A 23,233-nucleotide genomic window follows, 5' to 3' on the forward strand; every position below is an offset into this window, starting at 1 on the left:
GATCACACCAAGTGCTGACAAGGACATGGCAGTATCTTTAGAAAAACTATTTGGAAAACTATCTGACTACATCTTTTAAACTTGAACATACACATACCCTATGACCTAGCAATTTTACTCCTAGATATTATTTCCAAAAGAAATGTGTACATATGTTCACCAAAAGACCTGTATAAGAATGCTCATAAAAGCATTCATCTTCATAGCTTGAATTGGAAACAAATCAAGTGATCATCAAAGTGGAATAGATCAACACATTGCACTACATTTATTTAATGAAATCCTACATGGCAACAAAAATGAAGAACAAATTGGATGAATACCACAAACATAATGAAAAAAAAGAAGTCAAACCTACCCCCACCAAAAAAAAAAAGCAAGCATTTTGTGATTCCATTTATATAAAGTTCAAAAATAGGCAAAATTAATCTATCATGCTAGAAATCATGATAGTAGGTAACTTTGGGGAGAAGACAGGGAGGTTGTGATAGGGAGGGGCACACGTAGGTCTTCTGGAATGATGATATTGCTCTGTCTATGACCTGGCTGGTTGTTTTACAATTGTGTTCATTTTGTGATATATCATTAAGCTATATATTTATGATTTAGGTACTTTTATCAATATGTATTATAACTTGGTAAAAAAGTTTTAAGTTGTGTACATATTTAATTTTGTAAGGTTATTATAATGACTAAAATGCAATAATGCATGCCAAGTGCTTAGTAGAGTGTTCAGCATGGACTAGTCCTCAAGGAAATCTACAACCAAAACCAAAACCAAAACTATAGTTATTCATTCTAAATAATGCTCTTAAAAATCCAAAGACTCTACATAGACAGTAAAATTCTAATATGCCTAAAATGTTGTCTACTCAAATCATATGTAAGATAAATTTAAACTATCTTGCTAATTAGTAGTTGAGATAAGAATTACAGTACATAATAGAAAATTCTTACAGAAACCTCATGAAAATCTAGAACTGTAGTAACCAAGTACTGAGAGTTTCACCTTAATTACCTCTCTTGAAGCTGGTCTATATCCATAGCCAGATGGTAAATTTTTGTCTTCTTCACATCCTTTGGCTCCTGGACTAAAGTGTAATTCAACATGAAATCGTTCCTCTGAGGAAAGATCCTAAAAAATATTGTAGAACATTTTTAAATCTAGAAACTTCAAGCTATTTATTTACCTCTGGTAACACATGCAAATTGAGAACTCCTTTACCTTGTTAGGATCCTCATAAAGCATGATGACAATCTGAGTCATGTAGTTGAGCTCATTGACAACATTCAAATAATCCATAGCTCGTTTCCACTGTTCATCCTTTGATTCCTGAACAAAAAGTGTAAGGTAAGCATTTCCTCATATTGCATTAAAGTCATTTTATTTTCATTATGGTATTTGTTTAATCCTGAGTGATACCACACAAATTAGATGAATACTTATATGCACAATCTGTCAAAATATCTCCACTATATTTGTGTCAATAAATTACTTAAGCTTAAGTAAATTATTTAAGAAATCTCTTACCAGTAGTATTAGAAACTGTAGTGGTAACTTTTTTTAAATAGCTTATAGAAAGCAAAAATAAAGTATCTCTTGGAATATGATACCCACTATTGAATTCTGAGGATGAGGGGCAGTTGTCAACCTTAAGTCCCAAAGTACCTATAGTATCATGCTTCATAAACAGAAGACTATCCTGTAGGAGTAGTGCTATTTTTCCCACCATCATATAGTCCATAAATGGAACACACGCCTATCTGTAAATATCCCTCATTACACTGCAGTGATATTTTCAAACACTCAGCAGGAAGAGACATATGTAGATTCTATTAATCTTACCATCTCCTTCACCACTCCTCCAACTTCATTTAAAGAATCATTGGTCTTTAAACATGTAATTATACTGCATCAGAACTGAAAGGGATCTTAGAGAACACGTACTACAATTCTAGGTAGAAAATTCTATCTGAAAAGGTAAAACTACTCAAGTACATGTAAAGTCTATAGTCAATAGTCAACAGGGTCTACTTAGACCTTATGTACATCACAGATAACCTTCCTTCATTTCGTATATGTCATAAGCATTACAAATATATAAGAGCATCCAAAATTTTTGTTATACAATAAGAATATACAATATTTTGGACTTGAGTATACAAAGTACCTTGTTTGAAAAAATAAAATTTGGTATGTAAAAGCCCAAACTTACAAGACCACATGCTGACTACTTACTTAAAAAAACAAAATTCAGCATATATTTCCTTTTTAAATTTAGACATTGTACATCCCTGAGGAAGCATTCTCCTTTTGAAGCTTTTGGAACAGTAAAGTTAAATCAATTATCATGTAATTTGTATAATTACATATATTCTTACCCTCATTTCAACAAATGGCTATTCATACCTCTAAACACTCCAATGCCAAGCCAGCTATTCCTACTCAAAGCAACACCCTAGAGTAAAAATTGCATCTGTGTGTTTGGTGTGTCTGCCTGTGTCTGTGTTTAGAGAAAGGATGCATGCAAAGATGTATAGTTACGCATCGCTTAACAGGGATACGTTCTGAGAAATGTGTCATTAGGTGATTTTGTCCCTGTGTGAACATCACAGAGTGTACTTACACAAACCTATATGGTATGGGCTATTACACAGCTAGGTTATATGGTGGTGCAGTGTGTGAATGTATAAGTTTTTTTCAAAATTGATAAGATAAAACATAAATTAGCATAGCATTGCATTTCACTAGATGTAAATTACTAAATGATGGGTTTAAATTAAATGCTAAAAATTTTCAATAGGTGAAAAGATCTATTAGACTTTGTGATACTACATTATTAATTAGAATGTCATCTAATATCTAATTCAGTGTTGTAGCTAGAGATTTTGCTAGGTCTGCTCTAATGAACAGATAAAATTAAATAATATATTGCAGTATTTTCTGGAACAATCAATTTACAAGAATCCATAAAAATCTTTTTTTTTATTAAGGCTCACTAAATATATTCCCTGAAATCTTGCTTATAATCTTATTTCCTTAATACCTTTTGAAGAAAACCTATTATGAATATAATACATTTATATTTATTTACCTAGTCCACACAGAAAAACGAAAAATTTCAACTTGGAAGAGACTGAACAAGACTTTAAGTATGTTAGTTACAGGGTCTTAATAAGGATAATAAGAGCTGGAATAATGAATTGTAGTTCAAATAAATTAATTTTCTTAAAATTACAAAAGAAGATATCATTTTGGTATAGACTTTAATTTTCACTTTAGCAAAAACACATATTTTCTTTTGTCCTGGAAGCACAGATTTGTTTTTTTGGAAGCACAGATTTTTAAAAGAATGGAGTTACTCAGCTTTCATTTTAGAAATGCAGTCGAATGCAATATATACTCAACAAGTTCTGGTTCTACTGCCACCACTCCAGTCCTAACCATATCATCTTTCTTCAGATCATTGCACAGTTTCCTAACTGGTTTCTCCTCATATCACTCCTGCCTAGCTATTGTCCACACAGCAACTAAAGCCACTCACTTCTCTGCTTAAAACCTTTCAATGACCTCCTAATCCTCTGAGGAGCCCCAAGGCACTGGCCCTCCAAACTCATCTGTTGCCACTTTATCCATCACTCACATTATGCTCCAACCAGAGGCCTCCTATTGGTTCGTATATCCTCCATGTTCTTTCCACCTTCTAAATAAGTGCAAGAAGGTCAAAGGGGACCATTTAAGAGATATAGCTCTCCTCCCTAAAAACAATTCCATCATTACTACTGGATATATAAACTTTTGCCTTGCTAAATAACTGTCATTTTTTTTCACTCACTAGTTCTTTTATTAAAGCTCCACTAATCCACATATGTATGCAAGGGATGTCACTTTGCTATTCCTTAATGGGACAGAGAAGAAATCAAAGCAAGAGGAAAGAACATATAAATTGGAAAATTTGATGGAAATAGACCACTGAAATAGTTTTATGGTAACTTTAATAATAGCTATTCATCAAGGCCCAATAATAAGACTGTTTAGAATAAAAACACATAGACCAAATCCGTTATACATTTTACTTTCCTTTATTTAAAAAGTATATAACAAAGCTGAACTAATTTTCTTTTTCTTTTCTTTTTTTTTTTTAAAAGATTGGCACCGGGGCTAACAACTGTTGCCAATCTTTTTTTTTTTTTTCTGCTTTATCTCCCCAAACCCCTCCTGTACATAGTTTGTATATCTTAGTTGCAGCCCCTTCTAGCTGTGGGACGTGGGACGCTGCCTCAACGTGGCCTGACGAGCGGTGCCATGTCCGTGCCCAGGATCCGAACCATGGGCCGCCGCAGCGAAGCGCGTGAACTTAACCACTCGGCCAGCGAGCCGGCCCCTAATTTTCCTATAAAGATCACTTTTTTTTTTTTTTGAGGAAGATTAGCCCTGAGCTAACTACTGCCAATCTCCTCTTTTTTGCTGAGGAACACTGGCCCTGAGGTAACATCCATGCCCATCTTCCTCTACTTTATATGTAGGACGCCTATCACAGAATGGCTTTTGCCAAGTGGTGCCATGTCTGCACCTGGGATCCGAACCGGCAAACCCTGGGCCGCCGAGAAGCTGAATGTGTGAACTTAACTGCTGCGCCACTGGGCTGGCCCCTGAAGATCATTTTTTATAGATGTACAAGAACCCCAGCCGAGGTCCCAGCTTACAGCCCGTATCAAATACCAGACATGAGAGGAAAGCATTTATGATTCAAGCCCCAGTCACTACTGGACTGCAACCTCATGAGAGACTCAAAACAAAACTCCCTAAGTGATCAGTCAAGCCTTTAAACTGAGAAATAAAAATAAAATGACTATGTTTTGCTTTACACCAATAAGCTTTAGTGTAAGATTCATTACATAACACTAGATAAGAGGCACAATGTCAACCAAACACCAAGTCCTGTCAATTTTAACCCCCAAATAACTCAAATTCATCAGATTCTCTTTATCTCACTGCCATCAGCCTATAACATCACCTAAAATATTTTATATTATCACTTGCTTAAATGAATCTTCTCCAAAGGGAAGAGAACATGTCTTTATCCCCAACATCTACCATAGAGCTTGGTATATAGTAGACCCTTGATAAATGATGAATTATTAAAGTTGCCCAATAAAAACTGGTGTTTGTGATTTGGTTACAAATTCAAGGAAACATATTTGTTAAGTAGACTGGAATAATTTATTCTACTTACATTGCATAAGGCACCATAGCGAAGAATAGATAGTAAAGAATGTACATGACTTTCGCTGGTGAAATATAATCTGGTACGGACATGACGCTCAGGAGACAGAACACCTCTGGAATACCTAAAGTTAGAAGCAGACAGTGTTAAAATATAACCATACAGTCAAAACTTAAGTTTGAAATTATTTTGTAAAATGGAATTTAATCTTACTAGAAATTAAAAAAACATAAGTAAACCTATCACTCTTCCAACCACAATTGAGGAGTTATCTTAGTAGATATTCCTCTAACATGAAGATAACTGGAACTAACTGGGACCTCTGAGATTAGTCAAAGAAGAGCTAACATTAGTCAAGTTCACTGTAAAGAGGTCATTCTAACCACTCTATTAGCAATGACAGAAGCTCACAGACATTTATGCTGCTGAATGGAGTACACACTGATGCCCATGTGAATGATGACACATATCCCCTTTCCTTGTTCACCTCAGTTTTTCCCCCAATTTGGAGCAAAAAAGGAACCTTGGATGAAAGTTAACTCTTAGGAATACCTAGGTAATCCTTATTTCCACAGTGTGCCAAATGACACACTCCTGCTTTCTTCATAGAAATGTTAAAAACTAATTTAGATTTGAAGTATGTAAAAATAGATGCCTATAGTTTAAATACCAGTACAGTCTCTTACACAGGATGGAGTTTATTTACAGTGTCATCATCTTGTGTCCTCTGAAGGTCTGAGCGAATTTTTCTAACTAGAGGAGTACAGTAGCCTTTGGCAATCTCCAGTTTTTCAGCTTTAGTTATACCATATTCCTGAGCAGAAAATACATGATATTAGAAAAAGAGTATAACCACAAAGAGCTCTAACAAATGTACTGCTAAGTTAAAGAATTCTAGTGAGAGACAAATACTTTTATTAAGCCTTTTTTGAACATTATACAACATCTAGTTTACATTTCTGCAACTGCAAGTATACTACTCCCAAAACTATTAAGTATAATTGGAAAGATTTTTTGGTGGAACTTTGAGTTTCTTGGAAAAAGCAAGTAATTTCTGAGGAGGGGAGGAGGAATGGATGAAGCAATCTTTATGGACAGTAGTTCAACTCAATTGGAAGGTTTACATGTAACAATCCTAAAAGAAAGATGGATTAAGGACACAAACACTGACGCACAAAACAGTCAATAAACATACGGTAAGAAATATAAATTGAAAGCATGAGATTTTCTCTATCCAAATGTCAAAGAATAATAAGGCTAACACATTACTTAAAAGCCTTTAGCCAGTACTTTTAAAGCTTTAACTAGTGGTGAGCAAAAAATAGCATGAAATTATCAAATTTAATGGTCTATAATCATTACCAGTTAATTAAATTTATAAGGAATTACAGTCTGAAGTGTCAAGAAAACATAGTATTATAATAATAATAAAAATTACAGTTCAGAGGGGTAGATTAGAAAATGACCTGATATTTAAAGAGAAAAATCTGTGGTGTATGTAGAAGGGAAGGGAGGGGAATGAGGAAGAGAGCAGAAGGTAGGGTCGAAGGATAGAGAGGGAAAGAAGGGAGAGTCAAGAGAAAGAGGGAAGAAATAGGCCTACCCTTTCTCTCCAAGTTCATTCTGGGATATCTGAATTTAAAGGCTACTTCCTGCTATCAGTTACTTCCCAGATGGCAAAGTCAGTACAGATAAGAGATCTCAAAACCGCCTATTAAAGAAAAGCTGACAGATTACAGAATGAAGACCTATGAAAATGGAACTTCTTGGGGTCAATTACCTTAAACTAATGTTTGGATGGTTCAATAATCTCACCAGCAGAAATGAATGTGAATTGGGAGTGCAAAAGGGATATATATGTAACTGTCTATGTGTAAATAAAAGGAAAATGTTGAAATTAAAAATCATCAGGGGATTATAAATCATTATGACCTCAATAAAATTATTTTTAAAAAAATCATCTGGGGAAATTTGTTGTTATTAGCAAGGTGTGAGGAAACAGGTACTCTCATACACTGTTCGTCTGGAAGAAAATTGGTAAAAGATTTCTGTAGCTACAGCAATAGTCTTGAGTGCATGTAAAGACATGTATAAAGACAGTGAAAGAAATTAAAAGAATCCAGATTTCTAAATAGGAGAAATTAGTTAAATAAATTATTATTACATCACACCATTCGGCCATTAGGAATAATGATACTTATTAGCTTTACTGATATGCAAAGAAGTTCTTGATGCTAAGTGAAGGAAAAAAAAAAATCAAGCTGTAAAACAGTATGCTTTTCCTGGTTCCATTTTTGCAAAGAATACATTTGTTATATATACGAAATTATGAGAAAAATTATATCTGCATGAATTTAAGGGAAAAGGCCTTTAAGAATTTTCCAAAACACTGAAATATTTTTCTCTAGCTGGTAATGTCAGTGATTTTTTTTTGCTATATACATTTTCTCATTTTACAACAAAGATATATTACTTTTGTGATAAAGAAATCTTTCTCTTCAACACAGTGACATATTTTGTCCATCTGCCACCACCAACTAGGACAAACAATTAATTGTTAGATATCCAAGTTCTGATACGTAATTACAATATTTCTGCCATAAACAGAACTGATTAACATACCAGATGAAGCTATTTGAAAGCTTATTATGTGGTGATATTTAACAAGCATCTCATTGGACTTTATATGGCAAATGCTATTATAAAGAATTCTCTGCATTTCACAGCCTACAAATTACAAAGAAAATGGTCTTCAAACTTCAATAAATGTGTGCCATCTCAATTAAGAGAATCTTAATACCAAATTTAGTCTTAGTTCTTATCTACCACAATACCATTGTCCACCATACTATTGTGACTATTTTAAAGTATCATTTTTAAACCAAGGCCTCTATTTTTTGAGAAATGAGACTACTTAAAAAGTGAAGAGTTGACTCTATCGCAGCAAAAATACCTCTCATAATTAAAATCAGTTTGTTAAAATAACTAAAAAGTAATAAATCATGTTTGTCATAGTTAAGCTTAGATATGATTAGAATTACATAATTCGCATAGTATATATATGAGAATTAATCAATTAAGAGTGGAAAAGGAGTTTTTAGAGGCACAGCAATACTGTGAAGTACACCAGAACACATATACATTTTTCTTGCATGGATAGTGGTACTCTTTTAATCTAAATTAGTATATTTTAAACAAGTCAAAACTTTACAATATTTGACTGAGTCATCAAGTCTCTAAGCTTGCAATAGTCTTTATTTAGAACTAAGTGCAAAATTTTCATTTTTTCCATTACAAACTATAGTCTCATTACAATTACTGTAAATATGTTTATAATTTTTAGTTACTTGTTCAGTGATTGAAAATGCCTACATTTTGTCCATGGTTTTGGATTTATGAAGGGTAAAGTAACAAAGCAAAATAACACTTACTGAACTGAATTAAACACTCCATTAAAAAAAGAACAAACCCCAAGTTTTTGCCAGAATAAGGAATATCAAACCAAAAAGTTATAGAGGTAAATCCCAAGTTGTCCTCTCAATTTATAACCTCAGAACTCTAGGAAAGCACATAAAAAGATCTCTGCTTTTAAAGTTATAAATTTACCAAAATTTAACTATGAATTTACCAAAAATAAGACACTGATTCTTGGAAGCTTGGCATAATGTTGTCTGAAGAGTCCCGAGATTTCAAAGATAAATAATTTATCCAAGAAAAATAATTTTGGAGATGTCTTCAAATAAGTTCTCAGACTTATTTGTGAAAATCTAACCTAATTGCATCAAAAGACAATTACTGTAACAGAGACTGAGAAGAGTTGAGCATGACGAATTACTTTAAAAGACACAAATAATGTCTCAAATCTTCCCTAACCATTCTTACCTTTGGTGTGTCTTCTAATTATAATACTTTAAAAATTCATTATAAATATTTAGCTTACAAAGAAATGGTAAGAAATTTCCTTAGCTACATAAGCAATACACCTGAAATATACACAAAGTAAGTAGAAAACCCCATTGACAACTGAGTATTCTTTTGAGCCCAACTTTTAGAAACCAACTTTCCAATCTCATTTCTAGAACAGTTAGCATACGTAACTAAGAAGGAAGAGGTAAGAGATTAAATAAGCCATGCAACAACAGACGTGATTATACTAACAAATCATTTGTGTATTTATTTAGCCACTGAGTAGGTCATACATTTAGATAGACTGACAGCCTACCTTGAAAAATGCACATAGCCATCATAAAAATTTAAGAGGGTCTTATGTTTACAACTTACCTGCTAAAAAGTATACTTTTAAATAATCTTCACTGTAAGAATAGTACAACAGGATGCACTGAGCCTGGACTAACGTCAAAGCAATCCAAAACAATGAAAAAGATCAGGGTCTTATTTATGCTTCCAATGCAAACTAATTATATGTTTACCGGAATTAACAGCAACCATTCTCAGAATCGTTAATAAGAAAAATCTGAATGAATCTTCTATCTTGAATTTCATAACAAAGATGGATGCTGATTCAGTAACTTTACTGAATGAGTTATAATCAAATAAGTGTCAACTCAATGATGTAGCTAAACTTGAGTTCTGCACAATTTAGTGTGTTCACTTTGATGGTAATCTTAAAATATCTTATCTGTTATAAAAAGAAAACCTTTTATTGTGTGAAACAAAATTTGTTTTTTGCAGAATAAAACTTCTCCTCCATTTAGAAAGCAAAAGAAGTTGTCAGAGAATAAGTCCTTGTTTTCTAAGTAAGTGTACAGTGAGGCCCAAAGACATAGTCTTGAAGTCTGAGATATTTTTATCCTGTCTTTTAAAAACAATTCCTGTTTGCAAATCACTGGTTCACATAATATACCTAAAATTGTCTATATTATATATCTGACCAAACAAATAAGTAGTTGCTCTTTTATGCTGTAAGAATAAGCTTATCTTTAACATGTATACAAATAACTATAAGAAAGTTGTGTACTGTTCAAATTCCCAGTTTTCCAGTCTGTAGTTTTTCCTGGACTTTCTGTGAATATTAGAAAAGGGACATTGATATTATTTTAACCATTTTTACATATGAATATTTTTAAGTGAGGTTACTTTTGTTCATAATCTTTATACTTTTCAAGTATTTCATTCTTTCCTGCTTTTCAACTTTGGTTCACAGTTGGAATGTCTGATATACTCCAAGATCCCCTTTACAATATCCAAATAATCTTTTAGTAATTGAGTTGAAAAATGGCCCCAAAAGGGCATCTGGAACTATTTTCTTCTAACATATCCCTTATCTCAACTTGTCTTGTCACTTGCCTCTTTATTATCAATCTGATTCTCTGCCTAATTGCATTTCAGTTATTTGAATTCTGGTTTCACCCTTTATTTTTATTCTTCTATAATGAAAATACCCAGGACGCACCCCCCCCCCCCAAATAACCACTTACATCTTGACCTCTAAATATTATTTTCAAAATATGTTCACATAAAGGGAAAAAACTTGCAAAATTTACACAGGGCCACAACTACCTTTTCCTCCCTCTCTGCACACATTTCCATAGCATAGAGCCGGTAGGTGCACAACAGGTGCCCAATAAATACTTAATTGATTTATTCCATCCTGTTTTCAGTTGTTTTGATTGTTACTATATTGTTCTTTAGGAGTATCAATTCTTAAATTTTAAAAAGCCACTACAATCAAATGATTAAGAAATCAAATAATGATTTAATATAACAAAAAGTTTAAAATGTAAATTCAGAATTACTTACTTTCCTTTTTAAAGTTACGGGTTTTTTAGGGACATGAAAACCAACTATCTTTTATCCACCAACAGACATTTTAAAAGCATCCATACAGCACTTTAAGAAAATTGATTCCTAGAAATCACTTACCTGAGGGATAACAATATCTGCTAAAGCTTTCGAAAGTCTATATAATTCCATTGTGTTTTCTAATTTCAAGGAACCATTATGCTGGACATCATATTTTATACAGTCATATATGTCAGGGATTTTACTAATGTCATATCTTCCATTCTTTGTTTTAAAGTCTTTCTCCAACTTGGACCATCTACGTAGCATAAGCTCTAACGTCTCACTATGGTAAAGCTGAATATCTAAAACAACATAATATTTTTAGTATATTAAACTCAAAAATAAGATTAAGAATATATATTAAAAAGTTGATAACTGGAAACTTTTTTAAACATCAAAGGTAAGATTGTTAAGAAACTAGGAAATGTTATCACAGGCATATACTATTAGCAAGCATATATTTTGTAGGCTTGAATAAACGCATAAACACATGGGTTAGGAACTGGGTTTATAAAAGATTTTTCCATATGTTACATACTTCAATAATAAGAAAAAGAACTACAACAATTATAACAAAACTCTTTTAAGCTAATACATTTTCAATTCTGAATTTTAAATACCATCATTTTAATTTGATTCACATAACTAACAGAATAGACAGACTGTCTTTAGCAGAAAGGAACCTTAGAAATTAAACAGTTCAAAGGATCAATTTTTACCAGTAAGAAATCCAAGATGCCAAAGTTGCCCAAGTTATTAACCAAGCTAGTCTCAGAGCCAGAGCCCAGATCACCTTCCTTTTGCTTGCTCCGTCTTATTATGCTTCCTATTTGCTGCTTAACTGTATGGCAATGCTACATAATTAATCAAATGAGTGTTTTAGTATATCTTTCATGCTACCACAGATAAAAGCAACTCTAACTTAGCTTTTATTCTTTTGCAAGATATATATTAATTCATATTACTCCTAGATATAGTATGAGAGTCTTGATTTCTTAAGATTGGTGCATCTTATTTTAGGATATTTATAGTAATTAGACAGTAAAATTTGTTCTATGCTCTAAGAAAAACATAGTATTTACCTGATGATTTGGGATCTTCCATTCGATGTCTGATTTGAGAAGTTAAACTTTGTATCAATGAATAAACTTTGTCACAGGTCTTCACAGGATTTTTAATTAAATGCATTGATTTGATAAGAGAAATGCTTCCAGATGGAGTAAGCTACAAATGAGTAAAGTACAAATATTATGTCTGGTTATGCCCAATTGTCCAAGAGAACAACATACAAAATTTTCCAGTAGCTAGAGAATAATTCCATACCACAAACTAAGATAACCTCCCAAATAAGTAATAAGATCAAGGAGGAAGTAAAAACCTCAGAATTTCATGTTAAAAACATACTAAACTTTAGCAACATTAAAAACATACTAAACCTTAGCAACATTAGATTATCCACAGGAAAGGTTTAGCAGAAGTACTCTAATTTATGATGAGATTTTATTCTAACTTACAATGACAATTTGCTGACTCACTTCATATGTACAAATATGGTTCTAACCATTTGACACATATTTACATGCAATAACCCCAAGACTCTATTACTATCATCATCTTTTTCCACATAGAGTACTTAGAGGTTAAGCAACTTGTCCAAGATCAAACCACTAGCACATGAAGAGTGGGATAAAAAAGCAAGTAGTCTGGCTATAGAGCTGGTGCTCTTAACCACCATGCTAATGCCTTTGTGATGAGATTTCCCCAAGTCAACAAAAGCCATTAATGACAACAGTTTCAAATTTAAGTTTTGACACTTAGCTTGTTAAGTTATTTAACCCCATGAAATAAGTTTCTACAAATATAAAAAATGTAAAGTGGAATTCTGATTCTTATTATGGTAAACTAGGTAGCTGGGACCAATCTAACCATTGAAGATAAGTAAAGATCCTGGGCAAAGAACTTCTATACTTCTGCTTTAAGGAATCTGAGAGATAAGATGGTAAAGAATTACATAATCAAAACTCATAGGTCAGTGATCCAGAGAGTGATCCTGAATAGACAGCAGAGGAGTGGAGTAAAGCATTAATAGCCTTGTTAGGTTAAAGAGTGAAGTCCAAGGTTCCCAAAGGTGGAACTCTGGTAAACTCTCTGCATTTAGGGTTCAAAAAAATGAGGGTGAATAAGAAGCAAACCAATCCACTGACAAACTGCAGACCAGGTTCAAAGAAACTGTTGGCCCAGAAAGATCTGTTCTCAAACTGGATTAAGGCAACCTTAGATTGCTGTGTCCATAGGTACATAGCAGGAACAAATAAAAAGCCTTAATGGAAGATGATAATATAATCTTAAGCTCATTTTATTTCCACAAACAAATAAAATATACACCCATAATTAAAGATATTCAGGCACACAAGAAAACAGGACATCATCAATGCCAATAGGCAGAACAAACAACAGAAACAGAACCAAAGAGACTCTAGGTGTTAGAATTATCAAAATCTAAAAGGTGAGGAGACTTCCTATGTTCAAGAAGATAAAACATCAGAAATCATCAAAGAACTACAAACTACTAAAAAATGACAATGAATTATACAAAAAAAGTATGCAAATAGAAATTCTAGAATTGAAAAATACACTGGCTGATTTTAAAGCACATTAGATATAGCCAAGACAGATTTAGTAAATTGGAAGACTGGTTATGAGATGTTATCCAGAATAAAGCATAGAGACAAAAAGGATGAAAAAAACCAAAAGGATAAGAGAAGAGAAAATTCTAACAAATATATTTTAGGAGACCCAGAAGAAGATAACAGAAGCAATATTTTTTTTTTTAAAAACTTTCCCAAACTGAAATCACAGATCCAAGAATCCTAATAAACTACCAGCAAGATGAATTAAAAATCAATCTACATGTAGACATACAATAGAAAAACTGCTGAAGACCAAAGATAAAAACAAAATGTTAAAAGTGCCAGAGGAGTTATTTAAAAAGATTATCTTCAAAGGGGCAACAGTAAGATCAACAGATGACTTCTCAAGGGAAACACTGGAAACTAGAAGATAGTCAAACAACACTTTCAATGCAATGAAAGAAAATAAATGCCATCCTAGAATGCTATACTCAGTGAAAATATCCTGTAAGAGTAAAGTTGAAATAAAAACATCTTCAGACAAACAAAACATAATTCACTACCAGTAGACTGATACTAACAGAATTACTATATTTTTCTTCAGACAGAGAAAAATGATCTTAAATGGAAACTCTAAAATTCAGAAAGAATAAAAGGTATTTAAGAGGGCAAATTAATGGGTAAAGCTAAATGAATATTGCTTGCATAAAAGAATAATAATAAGTGATATACTGTGAGGTTTAAAACATACGGAATTAAAATAAACAATATAAATAGCACATAAGTTGCAAGCTGGAAAAATGTTGCAATGATTTTAGGCCCTGCTGCTAAATGTAAGGTCCAAAGACTAGCAGCATTGGCAAGAACAGGAAGTTTATTAGAAATGCAGAATCTCAGCCCCTTCCCCCGATGTGATGAATCAAAATCTACATTTTTAACAAGATCCCAGATGCTTCTGATGCAAGCTAAAGTCTAAAAAGCACTCTAGAGTCCCTGCATTGTCCAGGAGGAGAGTAAAAACATGACATAAACATTCGACTTTCAGAAGTCACTGAAGCCTACTGTTATCTCTAGGGTAACAACCAACAAATAGTAAAGTCCAAAACAATTTTCAAAGTAACAGAGAAATAAGTAAATAAATAAAAAGTAACAATTCCAATGAAGCATGAGAAAAAAATTAAAGCAGGCAGTACAAATATATAGCACTTAAAAAGATAAAAGATTCATATATAAATTTATCAGTAATTTATACTATAAATGGGATAATTGCCCTAAGATTTTCATGACAAATTTTTTGAAAACTATATGCAGATTTTAAGAGATATACCTAAAAATATAGTTTCAGAAAGATTGAAAGTAAAAAGATATACTATGAAAACACCAAATAAAAGGAAAAAAACTGTTGTAGCTATATTAATCTCAGACAAACTAAACTTTGAGGTAAAAAGCACTGATTGAAATCTATCAATTCTAAATTTGTATGCATCTATTAGTCAACCCAAACGAGTGATATATATTTAAAAAAAAAAAAAGTTGATTTTATTCTAGGAACCAAGGTAGCTTCATATCCCCCAAAATCACACGACGTAACAGATGAAAAGAAAATATGACAAAATTCAATAACTTTTCATGATAAAAACTCTCAGCAAAATAGGAACAGAATGGAATTTCCTTATTCTGAAAAAAAGTAGCTATGACAAAATCTACAGAAAACATCACACTTAATGGACAAGTGTTAAAAGCTTTCTCTTTGAGAACATGGACAAGAAAAGAAACGCCATTTTAATTCTGTTTTGAAGGTGCTAGTTTTTGAAGTAAGGCAAGAAAAAGAAAAAATGTAAGGATTGGAAAGAAAAAAAATCTGTGGATATGCTGTAAAGGATCAAAAAAATCTCCAAATTATTAAGTTAATAAATTAGTTCAATAATTTATAAAATAGAACACAGGTCAACTCTTATGGACTTCGGTGGGAGCGTAAACTGGTTCAACGACTTTGGGAAGCAGTTTGACATGACCTACTATTACCAAAACATAAGCATACTGCGGGTCACAATAATTCCACTCTGAGAATATGCCCAGGAGAAAAGCATGTTGATATGCACTAGGAGGCCTACAAGGACTTTCACAGCAGTATTAATCATAATAGCCCAAAATTATAACAGTAGTAGAAAGCATACATAAATTGTAGTACATTCATAAAATAGAACACGGGTCGACAATCTATGACCTGCAGGCCAAAGGAGGCCTGTGGCATGGCCCATTAGCTAAGAATAGTTATTACTTTTTTTTTTTGAGGAAGATTAGCCCTGAGCTAACAGCACCACCAATCCTCTTCTTTTTGCTGAGCAAGATTGGCCCTGAGCTAACATTCGTGCCCATCTTCCTCCACTTTTTATATGTGGGACGCCTGCCACAGCATGGCTTGATAAGTGGTGAATAGGTCCGTGCCCAGGATCCAAATTGGTGAAGCCTGAGCCGCCGAAGTGGAGTGTGTGAACTTAACTGCTGCATCACTCAGCCAGCCCCAGTTTTTACATTTTTAAACGGTAGTCAAAAAAAAAAGGAATATGCAAGAAGAGAACATGTTACCTGCAAAGCCTAAAGTATTTACCATCTGGTCTTTTAAAGAAACAGTTTGCCAATCCCTGAAATAAAATACTACATAGAAACGATTAATAACTAACTAAGGAAATTCTCAAAAATATAGATGAGTTTCACAAACATAGTATCGACCAAAAGCAGACAGACATAAAAGAAAGCATTTTATTATATGAAGCTTAAAAACAACCAAAATTGAGACTAAAGTAGTCAGAAATGCATACTTATCCAAATAAGTATTCTGGATATTATAAGGCTACAAAAAAGAGCAACATAAAAATTCAGTACAGTAGTTACTTCCAGGAGATAGGGAAGGGGCTGCAATTGGGAAGGGGCGCACAGGGGCTAGAGTTATTTCACACTTCTACTTCTCCAGGGGGACAGCGATTACATGAGATTTGCTTTATAATACAATAAGTTCTAAGTTTATGGTTTACACATTTTATGTGTGCATAATATTTCACAGTGTAAAAGAATTTGCTAAGACTCACCTTTTCATAATCTTCAGCAGTAAAATCCCTGTCTTTCTGAAGTATTTCATGAAGTCTTGCTTTCACACGTTGCTGACAACTGCTCAGTGAGTCACTATCGCTATCCAAAAGACCATTCATATTCGCACTTTTCACCATTTGAACAAGAATGGGTGTGAGCTCTCCTTCTAGAGCTAAGAGCCCCTAGATATATTTTAAAAAGCCAACACAGATTTAAAAATTAGTATGTGAAATAACAAAAAGTATCATCATAATTATTGATACAAGCTGAATGTCATAAGGTATAAGCTATTTATAATATATAAACTGTATTAATAATAAAGTTTATCACTGGCAGTCAGGGCTTTAGTTTGAAGTTTCAAATTTGGAATTTTTAAATACTGCCTTAGTAAAAATCTTTTAAAGTGCAATATTAGATGAAAATTCTAGAAAACATTTATTTATACCTTTGCAAAAGCAGCTGCAGTCATCTGGACTCGACCTTCATCAGAGGCATATATTTTGAGGTCATGTCGGTAGGTACTATGTAATCTAAGTAAACCACAACCGGGAAATCCTGCATAATCTCCTGAAAAGAAATCCTCAAATCACTTAAGCTATATTTTTACCTCACTGTATTTCTATAAATATTTACTAACATCCTCGAAATAAATGAGGATTAGAAAATACAATGTATGAATTTCACCCAATTAAAGAAACCTCAAAATTTACCTTGACCTCCAGGATACATACACCTGAAAGCTCTTCCAAGTTCCTCAGCCTGGACTCTGCCTGCAGGGGTTAGTTCTCCTCCCCATTTTAGAACCAAAAGCAAGGATGGTTCTTCTCTTCGGCTGTCTAAGACACGTGAATGGATAAAGCAAACGTCAAGTTTATTTCTTTTAAACAGACATGTTTCAAGGTTAATTTTTTCTTTGTGCTCTCTTCTGCAGTGGAATATGGCCCTTATGTAAATTACTTTGTTCCTTAAACATACCCGTCTTTCTAGGCTGTTGCTTCTGTCAGAAATACCCCTTGCTCCACCTGTTAAAATCTTAGTAAGATTTCAAAATCTCTTCCACACTTTGGGAAGAAGGCTCTTTTCCCAGTTTTCTGAAAGGAAGTATTGCCTCTCCCTTCCCTGCTCTCACAGTGGTATGAAAGCCACGGCATTTGTCCAGTATATTTAATTTAGTTGTGCTAGGTAGCTAGATTAAGCACTCCTTGAGGACAGGGTCCAGATCTTGTCTTTATAGCAAGGGCCTCCTGCAGTGCTGTTACATAAAAGATACTGTTAGCTGAGGTACAGAAGATATACACATTTTTATGATTAGGAATCAGAAATTTGCATAATTTTTAGGTAGATGTGAGATGACAGAGCCTAATATGTATTACAATTTAAATTTATGGGTGAGATATACAATAAAATGTAGCCAAGAGCAGCTTTTTAAATTTGGAATTGTGGAATCTCTGTATGTCCTAGATTAAAGTAATTTTCTCAGACATAGGAGAAGTACCATAAGTGAATGAGTTTCTATACTTAATTTTGACTTGCCCTTTATCACAGCCTAAGATCTTTGTTGGGTTACAGAAAGAAAGACAATTTAAAAATAAACCATATAAGCGCTAAAGAGTTTAATGATAATTCATTAACAGTGATAGAAAAATCACCCTTTCCCCTGGGGTTAGTTAGCAGTTGTATGTGCTCTACCATGTAGGCCAATACTAATTTATGGAAAGACATTTAATTGGCTTTTTAATGACAGTTATTTAAAGAATGTTTTTGATCACAGACATTAAGATATAGGAAATTAATCTGCACTGTTATTAATCACAGATTGTGATAAGAGAGCAACATGTCAAATTTTAAAATAAATATATAAAGGTCAACATAATCAAACTTGTGTTTGCAGTGAAGATAATCACTAAAATTTTGCTACTATAAATAATGCCATTGATCAATCTTTCCCTATCTGATTACTTCCTTGGGGTAGATTCTTCTAAGAAAAATTAAGGTCAAAGCATATGAATATTTTTTGAAGTTCTGACACATACATATATTGCCAAATTACTTTTCAAAGAGTTATTTCAATTTATACACCTACCAGTAGACTGAAATCCTGTCTCATTAGCATTCTTCATTACCAGTTTGAAAAAAGAATAAAATACTTTGCCGATGTCATAGGCAAGAGTGATTGATTACAAATACTGTTATCATTATTTTATTGTGCATCTGCATCTCTCCATGAAACGGCTCCTCCAACCCCTGCCCATTTTTCTTTTGAAAGGTAGATAAATTTATGGACTTTTGTGCTGACTGCTCTTAGGAGACTAATTTTATTTAAGTGCTTAGTCTGATTTATTGGGTGGAAGAAAATATCCATTTTAGAAACACATTGATTGTATATTTTTTCATATAGTCTTTTCATACTTTTTGAGCTTTATTCTGTATACTCTGCCCTCTTATACCAAAAGAGGAAGAAAGGGACCCATTAAGTAACATCTAGTTATAAATAAATAAACTTTCTCAAACAACCTCAGAGTAAAAGGGAAGCCAAAAGCAGTTTTCAAAATAATAAAATCTATCCTTTACTTAAAGGATACAGAATCTATACTTTATTTAAAAGATAGAAGGCACAGTTAACAAAACTCCACTTTACTTTTCCTTTATTCAGCATGCCAGTCCGTAAACTATTAGACAGAACAAAGCCCAAAGATAATCAACGATGAGTAGCAAGTCCCTACATGTAATTAAAACACAACAGGCATTAATAATGACATACCTTCCTCTTCACTAGATGTTTTAGGACAACCATGAGGGAGATAGGTTAACTGGACCTTACGATTTATTCCAGAAAAATGGCCATACCTGAAAAATGGCAAGGAGAATGGACAATATTCAGTAAGCGTTCAATGTGAACTCCTAAAGAAAAGCTCAAATCCATCTTAAATATTAATGTCCCCTTCTGTTTGTAATTACCTTGTTGAATTCTTCAAAATATACTAGCAGAAAATCTGTACCATAGCTAGTCATTCTAACCCCATTAAAAATGAAAACACAAAAAAGTTTCTCTACAAAACTTAGACAATTTTGAAGATATGACAAAGTATAGAAATATATAAAAACATAAATGTATGTGTGCTTAAAAAATAAAGGAAATAGGGGGCTGGGCCCATGGCCTAGTGGTTAAGTTCGCACACTCCACTGCAGGTGGCCCAGTGTTTTGTTGGTTCGAATCCTGGGTGTGGACATGGCACTGCTCATCAAACCACGCTGAGGCAGCATCCCACATGCCACAACCAGAAGGACCCACAACGAAGAATATACAACTATGTACCAGGGGGCTTTGGGGAGAAAAAGGAAAAAAAGAAAATCTTTAAAAAAAAAAATAAATAAAGGAAATAAGATTGTAAGTGGCCAAATTACGTAAAGCTTATAACAGGAATACTGGTGGTACCAATTTCACTTGATTAAAACATCAACATTGTTTTTTATTCAAGCAGCACTGAATCTGTGGTCATGTTAGTAATGTGGCCTTCAGTCTAAGTAGCACTTTAGAGGAGATCCAAATTTTGATCTTCTCACCAAAATTAAAAGTAAAACTAAAACAATAACCTTCAGTACAACAATCTATTTTCACACTGGTGAAAATAAAAATCTCATTAGAGTTTCACTAATTTCTCTTCAGCTACAGTGATAAGAGCAAACAGATCAAACTGTGAAGGAAATTAACATGAAAAGTCACACATACCAAAAAAGAGTACTACAAGTAGTTAGCAAAATTAAGGATTTAAAAAAGATACTCACATCTCTAACACGGTCTTAAGTTGTTCAAGTTTTGACTTGTTTTCTTCAATTTCAGAATCATTATTTTGCCCCAGCTCCATAAGAAGTTGTCGTGCAATATCCAGCACTTCCTACAAAATAAATTAATAAACAATTGAATTTTTATATAACTTTTCCATTAGCAATTTAAAACTCAGTAAGAAATCAAATGCACTTGCCTGTAATTGTTTTGGCTTTTTGAGTTTTAATTTCCCAGATTTATATCCATCACACTTTTCAAAAAGATCAAAAAATCTTGTAAAAAAGACAGAGCACTGTTAGTTGTTTGCAATAATTAATATTACCACCATATACATAAAAAAATCAGTTATAATAAATGACAGATATGGAACTCAGGGGTCTAGGGATTTCAAATACTGTGTGTCATCTTTTACTATACCATGTTGCTCCTCTACTTTGAATGATAAAACTTAGTATTTTCCTAAACCATATCAAACTAATAATCACTAGATTATTTTTAAAAGTTTACTCATGATGGAAATTGAACATATGATTATAATACAAAATATATTCTCTGAAGTCACTATATACACATAAATATTTTAAAAATACATTTCCACACATATTTAATAGCTCAGGTTTTCAAATTTTATTATCTCCAAATCAAATACCGAATAGAAATAACATAAACTTTCATTCCACCAATTTTCTTCTGGAAGGTTGAGAGGTTAATGACTCTCAGAAAGCAATGTAAGAGAATAATAAACTAAGATTAAACAGCACACCTTTACAATAATAAATGAAAGCCTGGTCAGAGTGATGATCATCTACGGATACTGCCACAATAATTTTCAGATGCTGATATATACAATTATTTTAAATGGGTTTTGTTTGCATCCAGTGGTTTAAATATTAATGGCCATGAAATGGTGGTAAACAGCTTTTCTATATATGTATTAATCAAAATAGCTAATCACCTATCAGAAATCTTAAATTATCTCCTGAGTGTTAAATTATTCCCCTTAAAACATACTTTTGATGCCTCACTTCCATTTTCATTTTTTGTTTTGGTGTTCGATCCCCGTGACGTATGACAGCTATGACACATCTAAGTTCCATCCTAAAATAAAAAAAAAATATGTTCTCAATTTTCTAACAAAGATTTGTGTTGTATAATTCAAATTAACGCAACATCTCGTTATTTAAAGCTATCTTTTACCATTTCAAGATCTTCCCCATGAGAATAGTACTTGTAACAACCAGTCCATTTTATCAAATCAAATCCTAAAAAGAATTTAAGAAGCTGGAGGGGGAGTAATATTAAGCTATACAATATCTGCTTCTTCTCTGGAAATAACTATGCTAACTCTGAGATAAAAGGAAATGGACTGCAATCCCAAAACTTGATTAAATACTTGTCCTGTAGATCACTATAGACTGAGAGTTCAATAAATCCAAACAAAATTAAGCTTTATTGATAGGTGCTATATTTACTTTGCCCATGTAAGAAGAACAAGTATTTCAAACTCAAATTACTAGAGGATAAAACTGTCCTAGGAAGAATGCTAGGGTATAATTTAGTGTTTGCCAAACTGAGCCTCGGAATACAACCCTGAAGGATTTTAATAAGTTATCCCCCAAAATTTGTGTTAAGTAAGTTTGGAAATACTGGTTTAAAAACAAAATTAAATATTTTTGGTCCTCCCTCACCCTAATCAGGACTTGTTCAGAATACTTAAAATGATAATGTAAATCTCTAAGCTGTAAATATGAAGCATTTGGTAAGTTTCAAGTAGTAATTTTCACTAGTTGAATGTTATGAAACACTTTGACAATATTGGTCTAATTAACCTACCTCAAGATATAATTATATTTTTTCTTTACATGCTGAGAGCACCAAAGTTGTGTGACCACTGACTATGAACCTTTAAGTAATATACCTGTTGGCACCTCCTTTATTTTTATAGCTTAATTCAATAGTTCTACAATTATCCAAGCATTTTCCAGGATTTTATTTGTAACAACAGAAAAGATTTTTAGTCTAGACGGACTCCTATAAAAACATATAATCTATTTCTCTACCTGCAAAGTGAATCATATACAACATACACAATAAAGTGTCTAATAATCATTCAGAAATTTAACCTTTATTGTAACAGCATAGACTGATGGGGAAAACCCAAGCAGTTTCTAAATTAAAATATTCAAACTTACATAGTTCCAGAAGTAGTTGGTACAATTGGGATATCTTCAGCTTCTAAGGGTATTGACCATGGGATATGAAATTGTGGAGCAAGCTCTCGCATTACAATATTGCTTTAAGACAAAAAGAAAAAAATTAAAAATTAGTTCATTTTAGAACAAAACTGGATATTTAATGACAAATGATAGAGAGCCATAAGAGTGAAAGTCAAAGTATCGAGTGATGATAACAGCACATAAAAAGCAACCTAAAGAATCAATCCTGATCAAGAAAAATTAGATCAGCAGTTCTAAATTGATGTATCAGAACATACTAATGGGATGTCATGAATTTGGAATTAGTTACTTATTTACTTTAGTTTTAAAAACATAAATCACACTGGATTCAAATAAATCACTATAATTGCATCATATCTACTTACATAGATTCTGAAACCCAGGACTGTCTCCTCTGCGTGGCCACTGATCATTTCTTACTAGTTTATTGATCACCTATAAAGCTATTCTAAATAC

The 23,233-nt window shown here is 32.9% G+C and overlaps 1 protein-coding gene across 26 annotated transcripts in view; it reads right to left on the reverse strand.

Annotated features, from left to right (window-relative positions):
• PPIP5K2 (diphosphoinositol pentakisphosphate kinase 2) overlaps positions 1 to 23,233 on the reverse strand; it is a 64,047-nt gene that overhangs the window by 20,546 nt on the left and 20,268 nt on the right. For 18 of the 26 annotated variants that reach the window (XR_011505926.1, XR_011505925.1, XM_014841200.3 and 15 more), the window contains 14 exons: positions 22,733 to 22,834; positions 21,552 to 21,638; positions 20,737 to 20,812; positions 20,540 to 20,649; positions 19,515 to 19,600; positions 17,464 to 17,589; positions 17,199 to 17,320; positions 16,753 to 16,935; positions 12,116 to 12,257; positions 11,112 to 11,335; positions 5,915 to 6,042; positions 5,238 to 5,352; positions 1,226 to 1,333; positions 1,019 to 1,135 (listed from right to left, as the gene is read on the reverse strand). Coding sequence is in view for 24 of the 26 variants with exons in the window: in XM_014841200.3 (XP_014696686.1) it covers positions 1,019 to 1,135; positions 1,226 to 1,333; positions 5,238 to 5,352; positions 5,915 to 6,042; positions 11,112 to 11,335; positions 12,116 to 12,257; positions 16,753 to 16,935; positions 17,199 to 17,320; positions 17,464 to 17,589; positions 19,515 to 19,600; positions 20,540 to 20,649; positions 20,737 to 20,812; positions 21,552 to 21,638; positions 22,733 to 22,834 (1,726 nt within the window). In the remaining 2 variants the exon portion in view is untranslated. Of the gene's footprint in view, positions 1 to 1,018; positions 1,136 to 1,225; positions 1,334 to 5,237; positions 5,353 to 5,914; positions 6,043 to 11,111; positions 11,336 to 12,115; positions 12,258 to 16,752; positions 16,936 to 17,198; positions 17,321 to 17,463; positions 17,590 to 19,514; positions 19,601 to 20,539; positions 20,650 to 20,732; positions 20,813 to 21,551; positions 21,639 to 22,732; positions 22,835 to 23,233 lie in introns of all 26 variants that reach the window. The other 8 variants (XM_044780068.2, XM_070517645.1, XM_070517643.1 and 5 more) reach the window with 2 other exon arrangements.

This window comes from Equus asinus, chromosome 9 (genome assembly GCF_041296235.1).
Source record: "Equus asinus isolate D_3611 breed Donkey chromosome 9, EquAss-T2T_v2, whole genome shotgun sequence".
NCBI classification, from domain to species: Eukaryota; Metazoa; Chordata; class Mammalia; order Perissodactyla; family Equidae; genus Equus; species Equus asinus.